Source organism: Phyllobates terribilis, unplaced genomic scaffold (genome assembly GCF_046119375.1).
Source record: "Phyllobates terribilis strain yellow unplaced genomic scaffold, ASM4611937v1 Scaffold_1__5_contigs__length_1240528914, whole genome shotgun sequence".
In the NCBI taxonomy this organism is placed as follows: Eukaryota; Metazoa; Chordata; class Amphibia; order Anura; family Dendrobatidae; genus Phyllobates; species Phyllobates terribilis.
In genome coordinates, this window is record NW_027362761.1 from 1,198,515,333 (window position 1) to 1,198,538,040 (window position 22,708).

Genomic DNA, 22,708 nt, shown 5'->3' on the forward strand with positions numbered 1-22,708 from the left:
TGCGCTCACATGGGTTGTCCATGAGCTGGATGCAGCAGCCTGTGTAGATGTGAGAGCCGGACTTGGCCACTAGTGAGTGTTATACAGGGGTCGTCCACACTCACTGACAGCGGGGGGAGGTCCTGACAGCGAGGGGGGAGGTCCTGACAGCGTGGGGGGGTACTGACAGCGAGGGAAGGTCCTGACAGCGAGGGGGGGTCCTGACAGCGAGGGGAGGTCCTGACAGCGAGGGAAGGTCCTGACAGCGAGGGGGGGTCCTGACAGCGAGGGGGGGTCCTGACAGCGAGGGGAGGTCCTGACAGCGAGGGGAGGTCCTGACAGCGAGGGGAGGCCCTGACAGCGAGGGGAGGCCCTGACAGCGAGGGGAGGCCCTGACAGCGAGGGGGGTCCTGACAGCGAGGGGGGGTCCTGACAGCGAGGGGAGGTCCTGACAGCGAGGGGGGGGTCCTGACAGCGAGGGGGGGGGTCCTGACAGCGAGGGGGGGGTCCTGACAGCGAGGGGGGAAGTCCTGACAGCGAGGGGGGAGGTCCTGACAGCGAGGGAAGGTCCTGACAGCGAGGGGGGGTCCTGACAGCGAGGGGGGGTCCTGACAGCGAGGGGGGGTCCTGACAGCGAGGGGGGGTCCTGACAGCGAGGGGGGGTCCTGACAGCGAGGGGGGGTCCTGACAGCGAGGGGGGTCCCTGACAGCGAGGGGGGGTCCTGACAGCGAGGGGGGGTCCTGACAGCGAGGGGGGGTCCTGACACCAATCACTTCTCAGTTATTCACATAAGCCTCATGTTTTCTTCTCCTTTAGGATCGTCCCTCTGGACCACGAGGACAGCACGGACTTAATTAAAACTGTAAGTACGGCTCAAGATCAGACTTCTAAGGAATTGTGTTAAAGGGTTTTTCCAGGCTTAAAAAATCAGATAATTGGGGGTCTGACACCTTGTATTTCCATCAATGATCCGTGGCAGCTCGAACGAATGCTGCATGTAAACACCACAGCGCCGCCATCCGTGTAGTGGCCGTTCTCGATACTGCGTATCGGTTCCTACTCGCTTCCATAAGAGCTGAGCTGCAGTACCAGGAGAGGCCACTACACAGATAATGGTGCTGTGTCAGACTCTGCATTAGGTGTAAACCTATTGATGAATGGCTATGATACACATACAGATAAGTAATGCCCCCCAGTGCTCACAGGCCGCTGCCTCCCCTGCGCACACAGGCCGCCGCCTCCCCTGCGCACACAGGCCGTCCCCTCCCCCATGCGCACACAGGCCGTCCCCTCCCCCATGCGCACACAGGCCGCCCCCTCCCCCGTGCGCACAGGCCGCCTCCCCCATGCGCACAGGCCGCCGCCTCCCCCGTGCACACAGGCCGCCGCCTCCCCCGTGCACACAGGCCGCCGCCTCCCCCGTGCACACAGGCCGCCGCCTCCCCCGTGCACACAGGCCGCCGCCTCCCCCGTGCACACAGGCCGCCGCCTCCCCCGTGCGCACACAGGCCGCCGCCTCCCCCGTGCGCACACAGGCCGCCCCCTCCCCCGTGAGCACACAGGCCGCCCCCTCCTCCGTGAGCACACAGGCCGCCCCCTCCCCCGTGAGCACACAGGCCGCCCCCTCCCCCGTGAGCACACAGGCCGCCGCCTCCCCCGTGCACACAGGCCGCCGCCTCCCCCGTGCACACAGGCCGCCGCCTCCCCCGTGCACACAGGCCGCCGCCTCCCCCGTGCGCACACAGGCCGCCGCCTCCCCCGTGCGCACACAGGCCGCCCCCTCCCCCGTGAGCACACAGGCCGCCCCCTCCTCCGTGAGCACACAGGCCGCCCCCTCCCCCGTGAGCACACAGGCCGCCCCCTCCCCCGTGAGCACACAGGCCGCCCCCTCCCCCGTGAGCACACAGGCCGCCCCCTCCCCCGTGAGCACACAGGCCACCCCCTCCCCCGTGAGCACACAGGCCGCCCCCTCCCCCGTGAGCACAGGCCGCTCCAGCGCTCTCTGATTGCTCTTTCGTCCCTCTTTCCATGTCTTCCAGGCGTCCATGACGGTCTATGACATTCCTGACCTGCAGGGCGGAAGAGGGAACCTGGGATCGGTGGTTTTCTCTGAGTCCTTTCTGAAGTCGGACATACTCGTCAGAGACAAAGGTTCACTTACTTTTATCTGTATTTACCATGAACCCCCTCGCTCCGTCACATGTCAGCATCAGTAATCTCCTGTGTCAGGATAGACGGGGACACGTCACCGGTAAAGGAGGCAGAGTATGGGGGGCAGAGTATGGGGTCACGGCCCGGGGGATGATCTGGCACATTTTGGAGGAGATCCAGAAAAGTGTAAAGCCCCCGTCTCACATAGCGAGATCGCTGCTGAGTCACGGTTTTGGTGACTCACCAGCGACCTCACCAGCGATGTCACTATGTGTGACACTTTGCAGCGATCAGGCCCCTGCTGTGAGGTCGCTGATCGCTGCAAAGTGTCCTGGACCATTTTTTGGTCGTTGGCCTCCCGCTGGCCAGCACACATCGCTGTGTGTGACCAGCGGGACCAACGATCTGGCTGGTAACTATGGTAAACATCGGGTTACTAGGGGCACGCGCGCACTTAGTAACCCGCTGTTTACCATGGATACCACTCTGCTACGGTGAGCGGAGGCTCCCGCGCACCGTAGCAGAGTGGTATCCATGGTAAACAGCGGGTTACTAGGGGCACACGCGGACTTAGTAACCCGATGTTTACCATCGTTACCAGCCTGCTCCTGCTTAAGCAGGCTGGTAACGGGAGCAGGACATCGTGGAACGATTCTTTCCACGATATCGCTGCTCCCCTGATCGCTGGTGAGCCTGCCTGTTTGACAGCTCACCAGCGATGTATTAGCGATGCAGCAACGATCCCTGACAGGTCGTATCGTTGTCGGGATCGCTGCTGCATCGCTTAGTGTGACGGGGCCCTAAGACGAGGTCAGGGCATCAGTCTGTACACAGATGGGTGGTCCGGTGTTATCACCCGGGGCAGCAGTCTGTACACAGATGGGTGGTCCGGTGTTATCACCCGGGGCAGCAGTCTGTACACAGATGGGTGGTCCGGTGTTATCACCCGGAGCAGCAGTCTGTACACAGATGGGTGGTCCGGTGTATACACCCGGGGCAGCAGTCTGTATACAGATGGGTGGTCTGGTGTATAGACCCGGGGCTGCACCGCACAGATGGGTGGTCCGGTGTATAGACCCGGGGCTGCACCGCACAGATGAGTGGTCCGGTGTATAGACCCGGGGCTGCACCGCACAGATGGGTGGTCCGGTGTATAGACCCGGGGCTGCACCGCACAGATGGGTGGTCTGGTGTATAGACCCGGGGCTGCACTTCACAGATGGGTGGTCTGGTGTATAGACCCAGGGCTGCACCGTACAGATGGGTGGTCCGGTATATAGACCCGGGGCTGCACCGCACAGATGGGTGGTCCGGTGTATAGACCCGGGGCTGCACCGCACAGATGGGTGGTCCGGTGTAGAGACCCGGGGCTGCACCGCACAGATGGGTGGTCCGGTATATAGACCCGGGGCTGCACTGCACAGATGGGTGGTCCGGTATAGACCCGGGGCTGCACTGCACAGATGGGTGGTCTGGTGTATAGACCCGGGGCTGCACCGCACAGATGGGTGGTCTGGTGTATAGACCCGGGGCTGCACCGCACAGATGGGTGGCCTGGTGTATAGACCCGGGGCTGCACCGCACAGATGGGTGGTCTGGTGTATAGACCCGGGGCTGCACCGCACAGATGGGTGGTCTGGTGTATAGACCCGGGGCTGCACTTCACAGATGGGTGGTCCGGTATATAGACCCGGGGCTGCACCGCACAGATGGGTGGTCTGGTGTATAGACCCGGGGCTGCACTTCACAGATGGGTGGTCTGGTGTATAGACCCGGGGCTGCACTTCACAGATGGGTGGTCTGGTGTATAGACCCAGGGCTGCACCGTACAGATGGGTGGTCCGGTATATAGACCCGGGGCTGCACCGCACAGATGGGTGGTCCGGTGTATAGACCCGGGGCTGCACCGCACAGATGGGTGGTCCGGTATATAGACCCGGGGCTGCACTGCACAGATGGGTGGTCCGGTATATAGACCCGGGGCTGCACTGCACAGATGGGTGGCCTGGTGTATAGACCCGGGGCTGCACCGCACAGATGGGTGGTCTGGTGTATAGACCCGGGGCTGCACCGCACAGATGGGTGGCCTGGTGTATAGACCCGGGGCTGCACCGCACAGATGGGTGGTCTGGTGTATAGACCCGGGGCTGCACCGCACAGATGGGTGGTCTGGTGTATAGACCCGGGGCTGCACCGCACAGATGGGTGGTCTGGTGTATAGACCCGGGGCTGCACTGCACAGATGGGTGGTCAGGTATATAGACCCGGGGCTGCACCGCACAGATGGGTGGTCTGGTGTATAGACCCGGGGCTGCACCGCACAGATGGGTGGTCAGGTATATAGACCCGGGGCTGCACCGCACAGATGGGTGGTCTGGTGTATAGACCCGGGGCTGCACCGCACAGATGGGTGGTCTGGTGTGTAGACCCGGGGCTGCACCGCACAGATGGGTGGTCTGGTGTGTAGACCCGGGGCTGCACCGCACAGATGGGTATCTGTCCTGGGCTGTGACTGTTTATTCTGGTGCTGCCTCTCTCGGGGCGGCCGTACGCCCGGTGATATACAGGATGTGTGTGATATCGTGTAAACATGGAAGCTGAGAGTCGCCCTGCCCCGGGCGTGCGGAGACCTGAGCACACGGGAGGGTGCGCGCTGCATAGGAGACCGGCCAGGAATACAGCGGGGGAGCTGATACCGGGAGCACGTGCAGGGTGTCAGGGCGGCGGTGCTGACTGTACACGTACCACCTCCAGTCACATACACCTCTGTGGGATATCTGAAGCAAAAATATATGGCTGATCTGCACAGAATATATGGCTGACGTCTCCTCTCCTCCTCAGATGGCGCTCTCTCATCGGACACCAGTTACCTCATCCTGACGGCGGCCGTGCCTCGCTTTACATCATGGCTGGTGAGTGCCGCGTCGTACAAGGAGAGGACATACAATGCTTCACTTTAGCCTGAGCACAGGGAATAATTGGGGGGATTCGGGGTCCCACTGTCTCTGCTCAGTGAAAAAAGTGAATGCCCCCCTCATGTAAGGCTCATTTTTTGAAAGCCATTTTTTTTCTGTTATATACAATTTCCTTTCCTCCGTAGGTGGACGAGACTGAAGTAAAACTGTCTGAGAAAGCTGTGAATACGGTGAAGGTGAGTGGTGCCGTCCGAACCCTTGGATGTGTGATGAGTCGGAGGGACCCTTAAAGGGAACCTGTCAGGTGGGATAACGCTATTAAGCTGCAGATATGGGGTCCGGCGACGGTCAGTCAGAAGTGTGCACGGAGCGGCGACGGTCAGTCAGAAGTGTGCACGGAGCGGCGACGGTAAGTCAGAAGTGTGCACGGAGCGGCGACGGTAAGTCAGAAGTGTGCACGGAGCGGCGACGGTCAGTCAGAAGTGTGCACGGAGCGGCGACTTTCAGTCAGAAGTGTGCACGGAGCGGCGACTTTCAGTCAGAAGTGTGCACGGAGCGGCGACTTTCAGTCAGAAGTGTGCACGGAGCGGCAACTTTCAGTCAGAAGTGTGCACGGAGCGGCGACGGTCAGTCAGAAGTGTGCACGGAGCGGCGACGGTCAGTCAGAAGTGTGCACGGAGCGGCGGCGGCCAGTCAGAAGTGTGCACGGAGCGGCGGCGGCCAGTCAGAAGTGTGCACGGAGCGGCGGCGGCCAGTCAGAAGTGTGCACGGAGCGGCGGCGGCCAGTCAGAAGTGTGCACGGAGCGGCGACGGCCAGTCAGAAGTGTGCACGGAGCGGCGACGGCCAGTCAGAAGTGTGCACGGAGCGGCGACGGCCAGTCAGAAGTGTGCACGGAGCGGCGACGGCCAGTCAGAAGTGTGCACGGAGCGGCGACGGCCAGTCAGAAGTGTGCACGGAGCGGCGACGGCCAGTCAGAAGTGTGCACGGAGCGGCGACGGCCAGTCAGAAGTGTGCACGGAGCGGCGACGGCCAGTCAGAAGTGTGCACGGAGCGGCGACGGCCAGTCAGAAGTGTGCACGGAGCGGCGACGGCCAGTCAGAAGTGTGCACGGAGCGGCGACGGCCAGTCAGAAGTGCTTCACTGCGGGCGTAACGTGGTGCGGTCGTGGCTCTTGTGTAACTGGCGACTGTTGTGTTGCAGGAACAAGAGTCGTTTCTGGGCGTCCTCCTGTGCGGTGGTGATGGGGCGTACCTGTGCTCCGGCAGCCAGCACGTCGCCCCTGAGGAAGGTAAGCTGAGGCCGTACATCCCAGTGCGTAGCGGCAGCGTCCCTCCGCAGGCCGTGCTATAATAGAAGAGCTGTCGGTGCGTTAGTTACTCTGGTGCACGTCTCATGGATGACTCTGATCGGGATCGTCATCTGTGATTTCTCTTCTTAGGTAAATTGCATTTCTTCTCGGACGGAGTCCTGTTTGTTCATCCTAATTACGGGAGCGTGACCGTGTCCAGAAGTCACATGACCTCCGCAAAGTTTTACGACGGCGTAAGTACCGTGCAGCGAATAATGAGCTTCTGCAGCGTCAGAGCACTGCTCAGGGGGCGCACCTGTACACCTACATTACAGGTGCAAGTAGCAGAGCCGTCCGTGTGTGTGAGAGGCCGGGGTCAGTCTCCCTGATGAACCTGAAACCATTGCAGTGAATTGCCATCAGTGCAGTCAGCGCATCCCCCCTCTGTGCCTGCAGTCCTTGGAGTCGGGGTCTTTTTTTTGCTCCCTGACAATAAGCTCAATAATAGGAAATGAATATTTTCTGCAATCACCAGCGGCCATTGTGTTCTCCTGCCCGCCCCATCCTCCAGATGATCTCCCCGCGCCCGTCCGTGGCCGGCGCTGACCTTCCTGCCATTGTGGCCCCCAGCACATGAGCTGGATATTTATAGTCGGGGCACAGTGCCAGGAGGGAACAGAGGAAGCCTGTAAGGGGCACAGGGGGTATGACTGACTGCTGGGACCCCCACCAATCCCCAAGAGAGGTGGTCCCGACGTCTCCTGTGTGACTGCAGCTGTAGTGAGCGTCACCGTCCATACACTTCTATGGGACCGGGGCCTCGTTGTTTCCGTCAGTCCCATAGCGGTGAATGATCCTGATGTCACATGGTCACTTCTGCTTCATTTACAAATGGGACTTAGGGAAGTTCTGATCACAGGACGGCCCAATGTTTAATCAGGTTTTATGTTATGTGTTTGTTATTTAATTTTTGTAATTTTTTTTTCCATATCATGATCTTTATTAAAAAATAGTAATCTTGCAGTTCTCACACCGACCACCGGGGTTTTTTTTAGGCTCCAATGTCCTGTAGTTTCAGGAAATGCACATGAACATTAGCAGCAATGAGCAAAGTCTGCCCTATGTATTGTACTGATGTGTCTGATGAGCGTGTGCAAAGGGCATTGTGAAGGAAGGGGGGGCAGGGGAGCTGTGACATCACCTATTGCGATTGAGGATTGTGAAGACCCGGGGTCTTCCGTGGGCGCAATACAACTCAGACAACACAGGGTGAGGGTAAAACAGCGTGGCAATAGTAATCCTGCCTCTGATGGTAAGGAAACTGCTGAAAACTCTTCCCGAAAGGTCAGGAAGTACGAGTCTGAAATCAGCCCAAGTGGCCGGTGTGAATATCGCAAAATATAAGAATGATCCTGATAACAAAACGACCAAATTTTTTAAAAATATTAAAGCGGTCCACTACTTGGAGAACCTCTTGAACTAAATGTTTGGCCTCGATGAAATAAAAAAGCCTATACTCCCCTCCTGTGCCGGCGCCGGTCCAGCGGTGTCAGCACTCGCTCTCCCCAGGCCTTCATTGTAAGTTGTGGTTATCGCTGAGGGTCCCGGATGTCACACACTTGTCACTAAAGACCCCCATACACCAGTGTTGTGGAGTAGGAGTTGGAGTCGGAGCCCATTTTGGTGGAGTCAGTATAAAATGCACCGACTCCTAAAATCTATAATAAATTGGGTACAGTAGTTCAATGCAGTTTGTGCGGAATATTTTTTCATAAGAATTTGGGAAAGTTATGAAATGTCCTATAAATGTCTGTCCTATTCCTGATCTAAGGGTCTAGACTTTTAGCTGAGATGAATTTATCACTTAAACATGAGCCGAGTATGAGGGAGTCGGGGTCGTGGAGTCGGAGGTTTGGCTTACTGACTCCACAGCCCTGCCATACACATTAAATAACTGTCAGCCAGATGATTAGATCTCTACTCACAGCCCCCATACACAGGCACTCTGCCAGATTCCTTGGATCTCTGGCCATTACCACTGGCTGACATGTCTGGCCTCCACTGGTGGACCCCACTATCCTCCGCCGGATCTCCTTCTCCAGTGTCCCCTCTGGCCACCTCCTTCTCCAGCAAACTCCTCGTCCGACCTCCTCCAGTGGACCCCTCTGGCCACCTCCTTCTCCGGTCGGACCCCTCTGGCCACCTCCTTCTCCAACGGACCCATCTGGCCACCTTCTTCTCCGGCGGACCCCTCTGGCCACCTCCTTCTCCGGCAGACCCCTCTGTCCACCTCCTTCTCCGGCGGATTCCTCTGGCCTACTCCTCCGGTGGATTCCTCTGGCCACCTCCTTTCTCCGGCAGACCCCTCTGGCCACCTCCTTTCTCCGGCGGACCCCTCTTGCCGCCTCCTTCTCCAACGGACTTCTCTGGCCGCCTCCCTTCTGGCGGACTCCGCTAGTCACGGTGACTCTCCTCTACGAGCCTCCTGTTGGCTCGTCCTCTAGTCACAGTGACTCTCCTCTACGAGCCTCCTGTTGGCACGGCCTCTAGTCACAGTGACTCTCCTCTACGAGCCTCTTGTCTGAACACACTCTAGTCACAGTGACTCTCCTCTACGAGCCTCCTGTTGGCTCGTCCTCTAGTCACAGTGACTCTCCTCTACGAGCCTCCTGTCGGCACGGCCTCTAGTCACAGTGACTCTCCTCTACGAGCCTCCTGTTGGCACGGCCTCTAGTCACAGTGACTCTCCTCTATGAGCCTCTTGTCTGAACACACTCTAGTCACAGTGACTCTCCTCTACGAGCCTCCTGTCGGCACAGCCTCTAGTCACAGTGACTCTCCTCTACGAGCCTCCTGTTGGCACAGCCTCTAGTCACAGTGACTCTCCTCTACGAGCCTCCTGTTGGCACGGCCTCTAGTCACAGTGACTCTCCTCTACGAGCCTCCTGTTGGCACGGCCTCTAGTCACGGTGACTCTCCTCTACGAGCCTCCTGTTGGCACGGCCTCTAGTCACGGTGACTCTCCTCTACGAGCCTCCTGTCGGCACGGCCTCTAGTCACGGTGACTCTCCTCTATGAGCCTCCTGTTGGCACGGCCTCTAGTCACAGTGACTCTCCTCTACGAGCCTCCTGTTGGCACGGCCTCTAGTCACAGTGACTCTCCTCTACGAGCCTCCTGTTGGCACGGCCTCTAGTCACAGTGACTCTCCTCTACGAGCCTCCTGTCGGCACGGCCTCTAGTCACGGTGACTCTCCTCTATGAGCCTCCTGTTGGCACGGCCTCTAGTCACAGTGACTCTCCTCTACGAGCCTCCTGTTGGCACGGCCTCTAGTCACGGTGACTCTCCTCTACGAGCCTCCTGTTGGCACGGCCTCTAGTCACGGTGACTCTCCTCTACGAGCCTCCTGTTGGCACGGCCTCTAGTCACAGTGACTCTCCTCTACGAGCCTCCTGTTGGCACGGCCTCTAGTCACGGTGACTCTCCTCTACGAGCCTCCTGTTGGCACGGCCTCTAGTCACGGTGACTCTCCTCTACGAGCCTCCTGTCTTCAGCATCTTTGGTCAGATGACAGATGCTCATGTCTCTCCCCCTGCAGGACTCCAGCAGTGCCGCCGCCGCCATCCTGCTCATCGAGTACAAGAGCGCTCTGCTCCCCCACCTGCCGCTGCCGCTCATCACTCCTGGAAACTTCATCACATTTGCACTTTTTCCCAAGTCTAAAAGCTTCCGGAGCTTCTACTCGCAGGTGATGTATGGGGTTGGGGTATAGGGGCGATGTGCGGGGGTGGTGTACGGGGTACAGGGTCGGTGCAATATGTCACACCTCTTCCAGGGGTCCATCATGTGGCCTCCAAAGCCGATAAATCATTTCTGACCTTCACTCTTTTTCTTTTACCAACAGCATTTTTAGCACTTTTCCACCTGTTCTGATAAATCTTTCCCTCAAATAAACAGGACACTGGCCTATTCATTCAGTCCTCCATACTTTACACTGCTGACTGCATTCAGTGAACTCGAAACGATGGCAAATAAAATATTAAGGCTGTGCCCACTATGCGTTTTTTAAGCGTTTCCGCAGTGGCAATTCCGATGCAGAGACACTTAAAAAACGCTTGGTAGAAGGTCTGCCATGTTCCCCAATGATAATCCGCGTGTGCTGTGCACATGCTGCGGAAATTACCGCTGCGGATTATCATTGCGGAAAAAAACACAGCACTACCAATTATTTTGCGGAAGTGCTGCGTTTTTGCCGCCATTGACTTTCATTGTATCGCATAATATCCGCATCACTGCATCTGTACATGCGGAATACATGCGTTTCAATGTGCGGATAGTACCCGGGTCTGGAGAAGAGGAGACTCGTCCGGACCCGGGTACCATAGAACCTGTAGCAAAAAAAAAGAATTTAAAATAAACATTATACTTACCTTCTGATGGCCCCCGGTCTCCTTATCCGGTGCGTCCGGTCTCCCCGATGTCTCGCGGTTGTGTAAAAGGACCTGCCATGACGTCATTTAGTCATGTGACGGGTCATGCGACCGCTGACGTCGGCAGGCCATCAGAAGATAAGTATAATATTTATTTTTTACCATTCTTTTACGGTCACACTATATATGCCGGTTGCAGGGATTTATATAGTGTGACCAAGTTGTCAAGCACTTTCCAAGTGATGCTAAAATCACAACCCGCATGCGGAAATGCAAGTGAAGAACGCTTCACATCCGCATGTCCCTGGCAGGAAAAACACATGTACAATCCGCATGTACAATCCGCATGTACAATCCGCATGCACAATCCGCATGCACAATCCGCATGCACAATCCGCATGCACAATCCGCATGTACAATCCGCATGTACAATCCACATGTACAATCCTCATGTACAATCCTCATGTACAATCCGCATGTACAATCCGCATGCACAATCCGCATGTACAATCCGCAGTTACAGTTACCACTAGGGGGTCTCACTATCTGGTGTAACATGCAGATAAACACTGTAGAGTCAGGCCCCTGAGCTGTGGGGAGGGCTGAGCAGCTTTGCATGGGATGTTCTACAAGAGGCCTCTCCAGTAGTAATGACTTTTATCATCAGGTGCTGAAGACGTGGCAGCGGCAGACGGAGGGCTGTGGAGCCCCCCTACAGCTCATCCAGGAGCACCAGCTCTCCGAGGAACAGAAGAAAATGTAGGTCCAAAGTCTAAGAGATTGTCCACGCTCAAGAGAAATTCATGTAGTCCCTTTATATGACTGCAGATTAGCGGATGGTGACAGTGTGCAGTGTGCTCGCTGTCAGAATTACCCTATATTTCCACAGTGAGTGGCGGTCACATGAGCACAAGGGTGTGATTTCCACATTTTGCACTGTGTTAAATTCTAGCAGTCTGCAGTCATATACAGTATATACAGTATGTAACTTACCTTGTACTTGGGAAAACCTTTAATATACAGGGCATTGGTGCACGCACGGGGCATTGGTGCACGCACGGGGCATTGGTGCACGCACGGGGCATTGGTGGACGCACGGGGCATTGGTGGACGCACGGGGCATTGGTGGACGCACGGGGCATTGGTGGACGCACGGGGCATTGGTGGACGCACGGGGCATTGGTGGACGCACGGGGCATTGGTGGACGCACGGGGCATTGGTGGACGCACGGGGCATTGGTGGACGCACGGGGCATTGGTGGACGCACGGGGCATTGGTGGACGCACGGGGCATTGGTGTAAACACGGGGCATTGGTGCACGCCCCGGGCATTGGTGGACGCACGGGGCATTGGTGGACGCACGGGGCATTGTTTACTGTTTAGGCGACCTAATGTCCATATGTCCTAAAACAAATAATACTGCATACCACCAAAGTGCACCTGATATACAGAGGGGAGGAGCTCATTACATACAGATTATATAGCCACCACTAGAGGGTGCTCATTACATACAGATTATACAGCCACCACTAGGGGGAGCTCACTACATACAGATTATACAGTCACCACTAGGAGGAGCTCACTACATACAGATTATACAGCCACCACTAGGGGGAGCTCACTACATACAGATTATACAGCCACCACTAGGGGGAGCTCACTACATACAGATTTATACAGCCACCACTAGAGGGAGCTCACTACATACAGATTATACAGCCACCACTAGGAGGAGCTCACTACATACAGATTATACAGCCACCACTAGAGCTCACTACATACAGATTATACAGTCACCACTAGGGGGAGCTCACTACATACAGATTATACAGCCACCACTAGGAGGAGCTCACTACATACAGATTATACAGCCACCACTAGAGGGAGCTCACTACATACAGATTATACAGCCACCACTAGGAGGAGCTCACTACATACAGATTATACAGCCACCACTAGAGCTCACTACATACAGATTATACAGCCACCACTAGAGGGAGCTCACTACATACAGATTATACAGCCACCACTAGAGGGAGCTCACTACATACAGATTATACAGCCACCACTAGAGCTCACTGTATGGATTTCCCCTGCCCCCATGGGATATAGTGGTAGCTGTGTATATTGCTTGCAGTAGCCTCTCCTCAGTAATGGCTGCCGGCAGAATGTATAATTGGAAGCAGATATGTGCAGTTCTCAGATTCTCGGCACGTCTGCCAGGTTATAGTCTATTGACTTGCAGATCCGGCCTTGTTTTTGTCATTGTCGATGTGCCCAGTAGGTGGCAGTGCGGCCCGCTGGCTGTAATGACACTTGGTGTATTTTCCTTGGTGTTATATAGAGGTTGTGGGAGATCACAGCTGACGGCCGCTGCTATGCTGCTGGTCATACTAGTATAGGGGGCTGACCACACTGCGTCCTGGGGGGCATCTGCTGACTCGGGGGTTTTAGCGCCACTCACCACCCAATGTGAATGTTAAAGCTTTATTTTGACGGAGGACGATGGCATTCCCTGATGAGCGGCAGCGTTTACTCCTCAGTGATGGGGTCGGTTCAGCACTCGGCCTGCACTGACCTGTGGGACCCTCCTTATAATGACGGATTGGGGTCCGAACATCGGGTTTCTTTTTCTTTCCCAGTTACTTGAACATGCAGAGTCTGCACGAGACCTTATCCTACTCCGGCCCCGAAAGATGGAGCCACCGGAAGATGATTCCCGCCAGCCTCCCGGGACTGGAGAGGTACATTATTATTATTATTATTATTATTATTATTATTATTATTATTTTCTGACTCTGCTTGCTGTCAGTGAATAGGAGCTCAGGCAGTATATGTGGATTTTCAGTCTTGTTTCTGGGAGTATTCAGATTCCTGCTGATCAGCGGCAGATTTTGCTGCTTTTCTCCATATACTATTACTTACGTCACTTTACGGACCACCATTTCCGAGCTCATCGGCCTCACTAGTATTTTTGAGGCTGGTGACTCCAGATCAGGAGGCCGGCCGGCGGTCGGAGGGTCATTATCCGGGGGATTACACTTCTAGGTTGTGGATCCCCCCGCTAGATCCTGTATGATTTCCATACGACGTCCCTTGTGGAGCTGACTTTTCCCTGTTGATGTTTCGGCAGCTTCTTGCAGCACCTGGCGGTCAGCAGCGTGGGCCGGGAGCCGCTGCCGAGGACTCATCTGCCAGCGCTGCTCCAACACGCGGACCCCATAGCCGGGAGCCAAGCACAAAACGACAAGGTGACGACACGGGGGTTTTCCCCTATAAATGAGATTGTTATAGTGGTAAAAAAAATATATCAATTCAATATGCATTCCCATCTCCAAGAGCCTATCCCAATATGTAGTAGGTGTAATAATAATATTAGCAAATAACTCCAATAAGGAATGTAGTATAGTTCTTCTGATTTGCCTGTCGCTTACCTCACGTGCAGGGCATTGCAGTAGCTTACGTATCCATGGTTACAACCACTAGCAACTAACTGTCACCATATGAGTGGTCGTAACCATGGATACCTAAGCTACAGCAATGCCCTGCACATGAGGTAAGCAACATAGCAAATCAGAAGAACTATACTACATTTCTAATTGGAGATATTTGCTAATATTATTATTACACCTGCTACGTATTGGGATAGGATCTTGGAGATTGGAATACCCCTTTAAGTAAAATAAATAAATAAATAAATGCGCCAATTCCAACACCGTCATTAATGGCTGTCCGCGGACCTTGGGGGGAGCAGCGGACGATCGTGGAAGGTCTCGTCACTCAGACATTAGCTCCCTCTTCCATGGATTTTGTGACTTGGCGAGCCTTTCAGTGTATCGCTGCGATAACTGCCTGACATGGCTGTCTTGTCTTGTAGGTGGCTATAAACATCATATCTGGGCTACCAGGAAGTCATTGCAATGAGCTGTGCGATTTCCTGGTGTCCTTCCAGAAGGAGTACGGCCGGTAAGTCATCTCACAAACATACCGTGAATTATAACCGTGCGTTATACTCCAGTCACCTCCTGAGCTGCACTCACAATTCTTCAGGCTTCTTCTATTCTTCTGTAATCTGCTGTACTTTGGAGCATCAGACGCTGCCAGGCTGAATTCTGAGTGCAGCTCTGGAGGTCAGTACAAGGTAAGTAAAGCCTGGCGTGTGCGCCTCCTCGCTGTGTCATTCTTTGGGCTATGGACTTCTATTTGCCACGCGGCCTGAGTTGTACATCCTGCTGACTGTTTCCCCTCCCTCCAGGTGGATGGTGTACCGGCAGCCCACAGACGGCACGGACGAGTTCAGCAAAGCACAATTCCAGCGCTTCCTCTCCAGCATCCTGGAAGCACAGCGCAACCGCAGCGCCCGCCAGGCTGTCTACTCCAGGAAGAAGATGAGAGTGATCGCTGCTCTGGAGGGGTGAGGAGGATGAGAGTAGTCATATCTGTGTGCTCAGCCAGAGTGAGCTGCAGTGTAAAGCATAGAGGAGGACGTGCAGCACCATGTAGACTGCAGACTAATCAGCTCTGCAGTGATGTTCTGTCTAGATGAGATTACTACTAGCTGTGGAGGCCACATGTGGCACCCCCTGACTTTGTCCGGCACCCCCTGACTTTGTCCGGCACATCCATAGACAAAGTGCTGCCAAGAATTTGTAGTTTTTGCGCCATTTCGAGGGTGCTTTTCAGAGCTTCTCAGAATGAGGGGGTCCTATCGCTGGACCCCCACAGATCTGAACTTAACCCCTCTTATCTGTGGATGGGTGATAACTGATAATGTTGGAAGTAACCCTTTCCCGCCCTGACCAGTACAGAGCAGGCTTATGTGCAGCAGACCCCCTGCTCCCCCCGGACTCCCGGTCCTGTGTAATGTGCATCTTGTGCTGATATGAATTACTGATGATTGCGGCTGTAGCCAAGCGGCAGATGGTGCGTACATCAGCATATGTGCCGTCATTAACAAGAGCGATGGTGCCCATTATACCGCCCAGACTACGAGAAGACTATGGGCAGCGCACGGAAGATCCAGCTTCTGCGGGAACTCGTTCCTCAGCCTTCGTGCTCACAGATTTATTTCGCTTGTCATTACGGCTTGTATTCTTCTGCTGGACGACACGGCTTATTACAATCTGTCACTAAATATTACTAAGTTTATGTTACACCTGATGAGGCTGCTGTATTTACTTTGATAAGACATGTCAGAACGGTTTTATGAAAGTTTAACTCAATTGCTGCTTCCCTGGTCTGATGGACAGCTCCTCAGCATCCCTCCTCCCTGCTGCTGAACCTCCTTCTACCTACCCTCATTGACAGCTCCTCAGCATCCCTCCTCCCTGCTGCTGCTGAACCTCCTTCCACCTACCCTGATTGACAGCTCCTCAGCATCCCTCCTCGCTGCTGCTGAACCTCCTTCTACCTACCCTGATTGACAGCTCCTCAGCATCCCTCCTCCCTGCTGCTGAACCTCCTTCTACCTACCCTCATTGACAGCTCCTCAGCATCCCTCCTCGCTGCTGCTGAACCTCCTTCTACCTACCCTGATTGACAGCTCCTCAGCATCCCTTCTCCCTGCTGCTGCTGAACCTCCTACCTACCCTCATTGACACCTCAGCATCCCTCCTCCCTGCTGCTGCTGAACCTCCTTCCACCTACCCTGATGAACAGCTCCTCAGCATCCCTCCTCCCTGCTGCTGAACCTCCTTCTACTTACCCTGATTGACAGCTCCTCAGCATCCCTTCTCCCTGCTGCTGCTGAACCTCCTTCTACCTACCCTCATTGACAGCTCCTCAGCATCCCTTCTCCCTGCTGCTGCTGAACCTCCTTCCACCTACCCTGATTGACAGCTCCTCAGCCTCCCTCCTCCCTGCTGCTGAACCTCCTTCTACCTACCCTGATTGACAGCTCCTCAGCATCCCTCCTCCCTGCTGCTGCTGAGCCTCCTTCTACCTACCCTCATTGACACCTCCTCAGCATCCCTCCTCCCTGCTGCTGCTGAACCTCCTTCCACCTACCCTGATGAACAGCTCCTCAGCATCCCTCCTCCCTGCTGCTGAACCTCCTTCTACTTACCCTGATTGACAGCTCCTCAGCATCCCTTCTCCCTGCTGCTGCTGAACCTCCTTCTACCTACCCTCATTGACAGCTCCTCAGCATCCCTTCTCCCTGCTGCTGCTGAACCTCCTTCCACCTACCCTGATTGACAGCTCCTCAGCCTCCCTCCTCCCTGCTGCTGAACCTCCTTCTACCTACCCTGATTGACAGCTCCTCAGCATCCCTCCTCCCTGCTGCTGAACCTCCTTCCACCTACCCTGATTGACAGCTCCTCAGCATCCCTCCTCCCTGCTGCTGAACCTCCTTCTACCTACCCCGATTGACAGCTCCTCAGCATCCCTCCTCCCTGCTGCTGAACCTCCTTCTACCTACCCCGATTGACAGCTCCTCAGCATCCCTCCTCCCTGCTGCTGCTGAACCTCCTTCCACCTACCCTGATTAACAGAATTCCAGCGTCCTTCCTGCTGCTGCTGAATCTTTTTTCTCCAGCATGAGCAACAGGTCCTCAGTGTTCCTCTTCCCTGCACCTACCTTGACTGATTGACTGCTTCTTCCTGCCGCCGTTTCTTCTGCTCGGTTGTCACCTTCCCGTCTCCGCTCTTCTCCCCCCAGATATGCAGATGTGATTGATGCGGTGCAGGCCGTGCACACTCACCCGGACCCTCTCGTCAGGTCGTCCTTCGTCATTGGGGCCGTCACCGCTTGTGTGGATCCTCTGGGCTGCATCATGGAGCACAGGTGGGGGCGACACCTGTATCTGGGGCCTGCGTGTATCGGGGGGCTCTTTGCTGTGTGCATCAGGGACCATTTGCTGCGTGTAATGGGGGGCACTTTGCTGTGTGTATCGAGGGGCTCTTTGCTGCATGTATCGGGGGGCTCTTTGCTGCATTTATCGGGGGGCTCTTTGCTGCATTTATCGGGGGGCTCTTTGCTGCAAGTATCGGGGGGGCTCTTTGCTGCGTGTATCGGGGGGCTCTTTGCTGCGTGTATCGAGGGACTCTTTGCTGCATGTATCGGGGGGCTCTTTGCTGCATGTATCGGGGGGCTCTTTGCTGCATGTATCGGGGGGCTCTTTGCTGCGTGTATCGGGGTCTCTTTGCTGCGTGTGTCGGGGGGCTCTTTTGCTGCGTGTATCGGGGGGCTCTTTTGCTGCGTGTATCGGGGGGCTCTTTGCTGCAAGTATCGGGGGGGCTCTTTGCTGCGTGTATTGGGGGGCTCTTTGCTGCGTGTATCGAGGGACTCTTTGCTGCATGTATTGGGGGGCTCTTTGCTGCATGTATCGGGGGGCTCTTTGCTGCATGTATCGGGGGGCTCTTTGCTGCGTGTATCGGGGTCTCTTTGCTGCGTGTATCGGGGGGCTCTTTTGCTGCGTGTATCGGGGGGCTCTTTTGCTGCGTGTATCGGGGGGCTCTTTTGCTGCGTGTATCGGGGGGCTCTTTTGCTGCGTGTATCGGGGGGCTCTTTTGCTGCGTGTATCGGGGGGCTCTTTTGCTGCGTGTATCGGGGGGCTCTTTTGCTGCGTGTATCGGGGGCTCTTTTGCTGCGTGTATCGGGGGGCTCTTTTGCTGCGTGTATCGGGGGGCTCTTTTGCTGCGTGTATCGGGGGCTCTTTTGCTGCGTGTATCGGGGGCTCTTTTGCTGCGTGTATCGGGGGACTCTTTTGCTGCGTGTATCGGGGGACTCTTTTGCTGCGTGTATCGGGGGACTCTTTTGCTGCGTGTATCGGGGGGCTCTTTTGCTGCGTGTATCGGGGGGCTCTTTTGCTGCGTGTATCGGGGGGCTCTTTTGCTGCGTGTATCGGGGGGCTCTTTGCTGCGTGTATCGGGGGGCTCTTTCCTGCATATAGGATCCGAACGTGGTGATAAATGTTCCTTTCTTCTTCCGTTTCCAGGTTTTATTTCCCTAAGTTCCTGGAGCAGTGTCCTCACGGTATGCATCTCATTTTCCGTACACATCAGCTGACACATGGTGGTCTGCGGGGGTCTCACCCGTACGTCATGTGTATGCTTCACTTACAGGTATAGTCAGCAATATTGTGTTCACCAGCCTGACAACAGAGCAGAGACACCCGTCCCTAGGACTCGTCCAGAAGCTGCTCCGCACCGTGAACCCCGGGGCGGCATTCATTCTAGCCGAGAAGGGGGTGATCACCAGGTAATGAGTCCCGGCACATAGTGTGCTGTAAGAGTCCTAAAATACCAAACCCTGGAAACTGGTAATTCTACTCACCAGGTATCGATGTAGCAGAGCTGAGCTGGTTATCCGTCTCTGGTGTGTGTTATAATAACCCTGCAGCTTTTATATGGGAAATGGTGAACACTCAACAATAATGAGCCCTGTATCTGACTCCCGACAGGAATGAGGACATTGAGCTCGTCCTATCAGAAAGCAGCTTTTCCAGTTCTCAGATGCTGAGGACCCGATATCTGATGTATCCGGGCTGGTGAGTCTCTAGAACCTTCTTTCTGATTGTCTCCAGCACTATGGATTGTCATTCACAATACTCCAGGTCCATGGCATTAAAGGAATCCTCAGGGTATAGCTCATACCTCCAGAGCAGATCCTCAGAGGCGGAGCCAGACAGAGACTCCTCCCCCCGAGCCGGACACTGACTCCTCCCCCGAGCCGGACACTGACTCCTCCCCCCGAGCCGGACACTGACTCCTCCCCCCGAGCAAGACGCTGACTCCTTCCCCCCCCCCCCGAGCCGGAGACTGGCTCCTCCCCCCCGAGCCGGAGACTGACTCCTCCCCCCCGAGCCGGAGACTGGCTCCTCCCCCCCGAGCCGGAGACTAGCTCCCCCTCCCCCCCCATACGGAGACTGGCTCCTCCCCCCCGGGCCAGAGACTGACTCCACCCCCCCCCCCCCCCCGAGCCGCTTCCCAGTGGTTTTCCTTCAGATACAGAAGAACTGAAGCTAAACTAACAATGCAATTATTCTCATACCCCCCCACTAAATGATGGTACCCCTAAACAAATAACCCTCCACAGTGCTGCAGGAAAGCAGTGTGAGTACCCCGACAAGCATGGCGTGCCCCCTGGGGTCAGGAGCAGGTATTGAGTTGAGCCTTGTTCTGGTCTTTTCGCAGCGTTTCTTGGATCACCCATGGATACATGTCGCTGTGAGACGGCCGCCTCCTCGGGATTTATGATAATCCCCCCGGGGGCCGGTAATTGTGCCGCAGACACGGGGGGCCGCTGCCGATAGCTGCTCTCCTGGATTAGTCCTCGCGTCTAATAGACTCGCCGGCCGCACGTCCCCGGGAGAGAAACCTTCCCGGATTTGTCTACATGGATGGACTTGATCCTCGGCAGATCCGCCCTGAGACGCTGCCAGGATTCAGAAGTTTCATTAGTTGATAAAAAAAAAAAAAAAGTTTTGGGGAGACGGCAGAAAAAAACTTTTTATTTTTTTTATTATTGAATTGCAGGTATGATGGGAAATTCTCCACCGGAGCCGTCTCGCCTAAGGTGGATCGTGTGTGTCTGTGGTTCAGTCGCCCGCTGGAGAAGGCCCGATTCATGACCAGGTGCAAAAGTAAGTAAGAGGAGAAAGGGAGGCCCCCAATATATGACACCTGGCGTCCCCCTCCCACCATGCCTCATGATTCAGCCCTGCAGGATCCGTATTCTGTAAGAGCTGTCCCCCGCTGAGTAATGAGCTGCATAGAGGAGGGGGCATGGAAAGAGACAATGGCTTTAGGCACAGGGTGCCAGGAGGAATGGGGCGGGGCATGCCAGGCGGAAAGGGGGAGTGGCTACAGCGTGCCAGGAGGAATGGGATGGGGCGTGCCAGGAGGAAAGGGGGAGTGGCTTAGGCATGTCAGGAGGAATGATGCAGGGCGTGCCAGAATAAAAGGGGAGTGGCCACGGCGTAGAGGGAAGGTAAGGGGCGGGGCATGCCAAGAAGAAAGGGGTGGGGCATGCCAGGAGGGGCCTGGCCAGCACATTGTAACCTGACTTATTTAGTGCACTTTGTCTGAGATCTGCACCTGCTCAGGGGAGGTAACGGTCTTGTGTTCTGACTTCAGGACAGTCCGGTCCTTCCCATCTTATGCCTCCTCTGCCAGTCTTATGCCTCCTCCATGTGTTTTATTTCAGCTCTGAAGTCGTCCATCAAGTCCTTCCCTTTTGCAGGAAACATCTATCACATCCTGGGCAGAGTCGCCTTCACTGGTGAGCCGTACTGCCTCCTCTGTATCTGCGGGCCCCCATTATAGGGCTCTGGAGTGTGGCACTTACTGTCCACTTCTCTCTTACTAGACTCGGAGCAGATGGTGGACGTCTACCATAACACCGTGACCAATGCGCTGACTCTGCTGCCAGTGGTGGAAGGACCAGCGCCTCCCCCCGACCCCAGGAACGAGCGGCGAGATACCGGCATCCTCCAGCAATGTGTCCTGGTGTTCACCGGCTGCGGCCTGAGAGAGGACGACCTGAAGGACTGGCTGCGGCTGTGTGCCAAGCAGGTGAGGAGGCCGGACCCCCGAAATAACCTCTACACTGTAACCAGACACAGTAATAATCCCGGACCCTATGCTCACTGTCATGTAGAAACCACAGAAGATGCCTCTAAGGACAAGAAGATCATTGTCCCTGCAGGAGATCCGGAACATCCACGTAAGACGCCATGTCTGCCGCATGTCCGCCTATTACCAGCTATCTCCCCATCCGCTCTCTCTTTCTTTCTTGTTCTTTTTTTTTCTCTTTTTTTATTCCTTCTCTTTTCCCTTCTCCTTTCCCTCTTTTTTTTCTCACTCACGCTTTGTTTTTGTCTTTTTTTCCTCTATTTATCCCTTTTTTGCCTTCTCTTTTTCTTGGTAACTCTTTTCTTCTTTTCTCTCTACCCCAATCTCCCTTTTTCCCCCCACTCTCCCTTTTTTCCTCCCACTCTCCCTTTTTTACCCCCCACTCTCCCTTTTTTACCCCCCACTCTCCCCTTTTTACCCCCCACTCTCCCCTTTTTACCCCCCACTCTCCCCTTTTTACCCCCCACTCTCCCCTTTTTACCCCCACTCTCCCCTTTTTACCCCCACTCTCCCCTTTTTACCCCCCCACTCTCCCCTTCCCCTCCCCACTCACCCCTTCCCCTCCCCACTCACCCCTCCCCCTCCCCACTCACCCCCCCCACTCCCCACTCACTCTCCCCTTTCCCCCCACTCTCCCCTTTCCCCCCACTCTCCCCTTTACCCTCCCCTCTCCCCTTTACCCCCCCTTCTCCCTTTTTCCCCCTCTCCCCACTCTCCTCTCCCCACTCTCCCCTCCCGCCCCACTCTCCTCTCCCCCCCCACTCTCCCCCCCCCACTCTCCCCGCCCGCCCCCCCCTCACTCTCCCCTCCCCACCCGCCCTCTCTCCCCTCCCCACCCGCCACTCTCCCCTCCCCACTCCCCACTCTCCCCTCCCCACTCCCCACTCTCCCCTCCCGCCCCCCCCCACTCTCCCCTCCCCACTCCCCACTCTCCCCTCCCCACTCTCCCCTCCCCACTCTCCCCTCCCGCCCCCCCCCCACTCTCCCCTCCCGCCCCCCCCTCACTCTCCCCTCCCGCCCCCCCCTCACTCTCCCCTCCCCACTCTCCCCTCCCCACTCCCCATTCTCCCCTCCCCATTCTCCCCTCCCGCCCCCCCCCCCCCCCACTCTCCCCTCCCCACTCTCCCCTCCCGCCCCCCACTTTTTTCTCTTTTCTTTCTTTTGTTCTTTCGTTCTTTTTTGCGGCGCTCACGTTTTCTTTTTTTGCCTTCTGTCTCTCACATCTATATGTCTCGCTCATCTCTGGATCTTCCTGTAGGTGAAGCGACACTTGGATCCTCTTCCTGAGGGATATTTCTACAATGGATCCCAGTTTGTGAATTTTCTAGGAGAGAAGATGGATCACCATCCACGTATCCTTGTACATTG

The 22,708-nt window shown here is 55.8% G+C and overlaps 1 protein-coding gene across 2 annotated transcripts in view; it reads left to right on the forward strand.

Moving 5' to 3' along the window:
- The window catches only part of DNAAF9 (dynein axonemal assembly factor 9), a 79,036-nt gene that overhangs the window by 48,256 nt on the left and 8,072 nt on the right, over positions 1-22,708 (forward strand). The window contains exons 16-36 of one of the 2 annotated variants that reach the window (XM_073649304.1): positions 797-842; positions 2,020-2,131; positions 4,973-5,043; positions 5,232-5,282; positions 6,248-6,335; positions 6,486-6,589; positions 9,933-10,082; positions 11,432-11,523; positions 13,408-13,509; positions 13,899-14,016; positions 14,643-14,731; positions 15,021-15,179; positions 17,424-17,549; positions 18,703-18,740; positions 18,830-18,965; positions 19,168-19,254; positions 20,243-20,349; positions 20,913-20,987; positions 21,075-21,280; positions 21,366-21,431; positions 22,599-22,692. In XM_073649304.1, coding sequence (XP_073505405.1) covers positions 797-842; positions 2,020-2,131; positions 4,973-5,043; positions 5,232-5,282; positions 6,248-6,335; positions 6,486-6,589; positions 9,933-10,082; positions 11,432-11,523; positions 13,408-13,509; positions 13,899-14,016; positions 14,643-14,731; positions 15,021-15,179; positions 17,424-17,549; positions 18,703-18,740; positions 18,830-18,965; positions 19,168-19,254; positions 20,243-20,349; positions 20,913-20,987; positions 21,075-21,280; positions 21,366-21,431; positions 22,599-22,692 — 2,117 coding nt within the window. The remainder of the gene's footprint in view (positions 1-796; positions 843-2,019; positions 2,132-4,972; positions 5,044-5,231; positions 5,283-6,247; positions 6,336-6,485; positions 6,590-9,932; positions 10,083-11,431; positions 11,524-13,407; positions 13,510-13,898; positions 14,017-14,642; positions 14,732-15,020; positions 15,180-17,423; positions 17,550-18,702; positions 18,741-18,829; positions 18,966-19,167; positions 19,255-20,242; positions 20,350-20,912; positions 20,988-21,074; positions 21,281-21,365; positions 21,432-22,598; positions 22,693-22,708) is intronic. The other variant, XM_073649310.1, reaches the window with a different exon arrangement.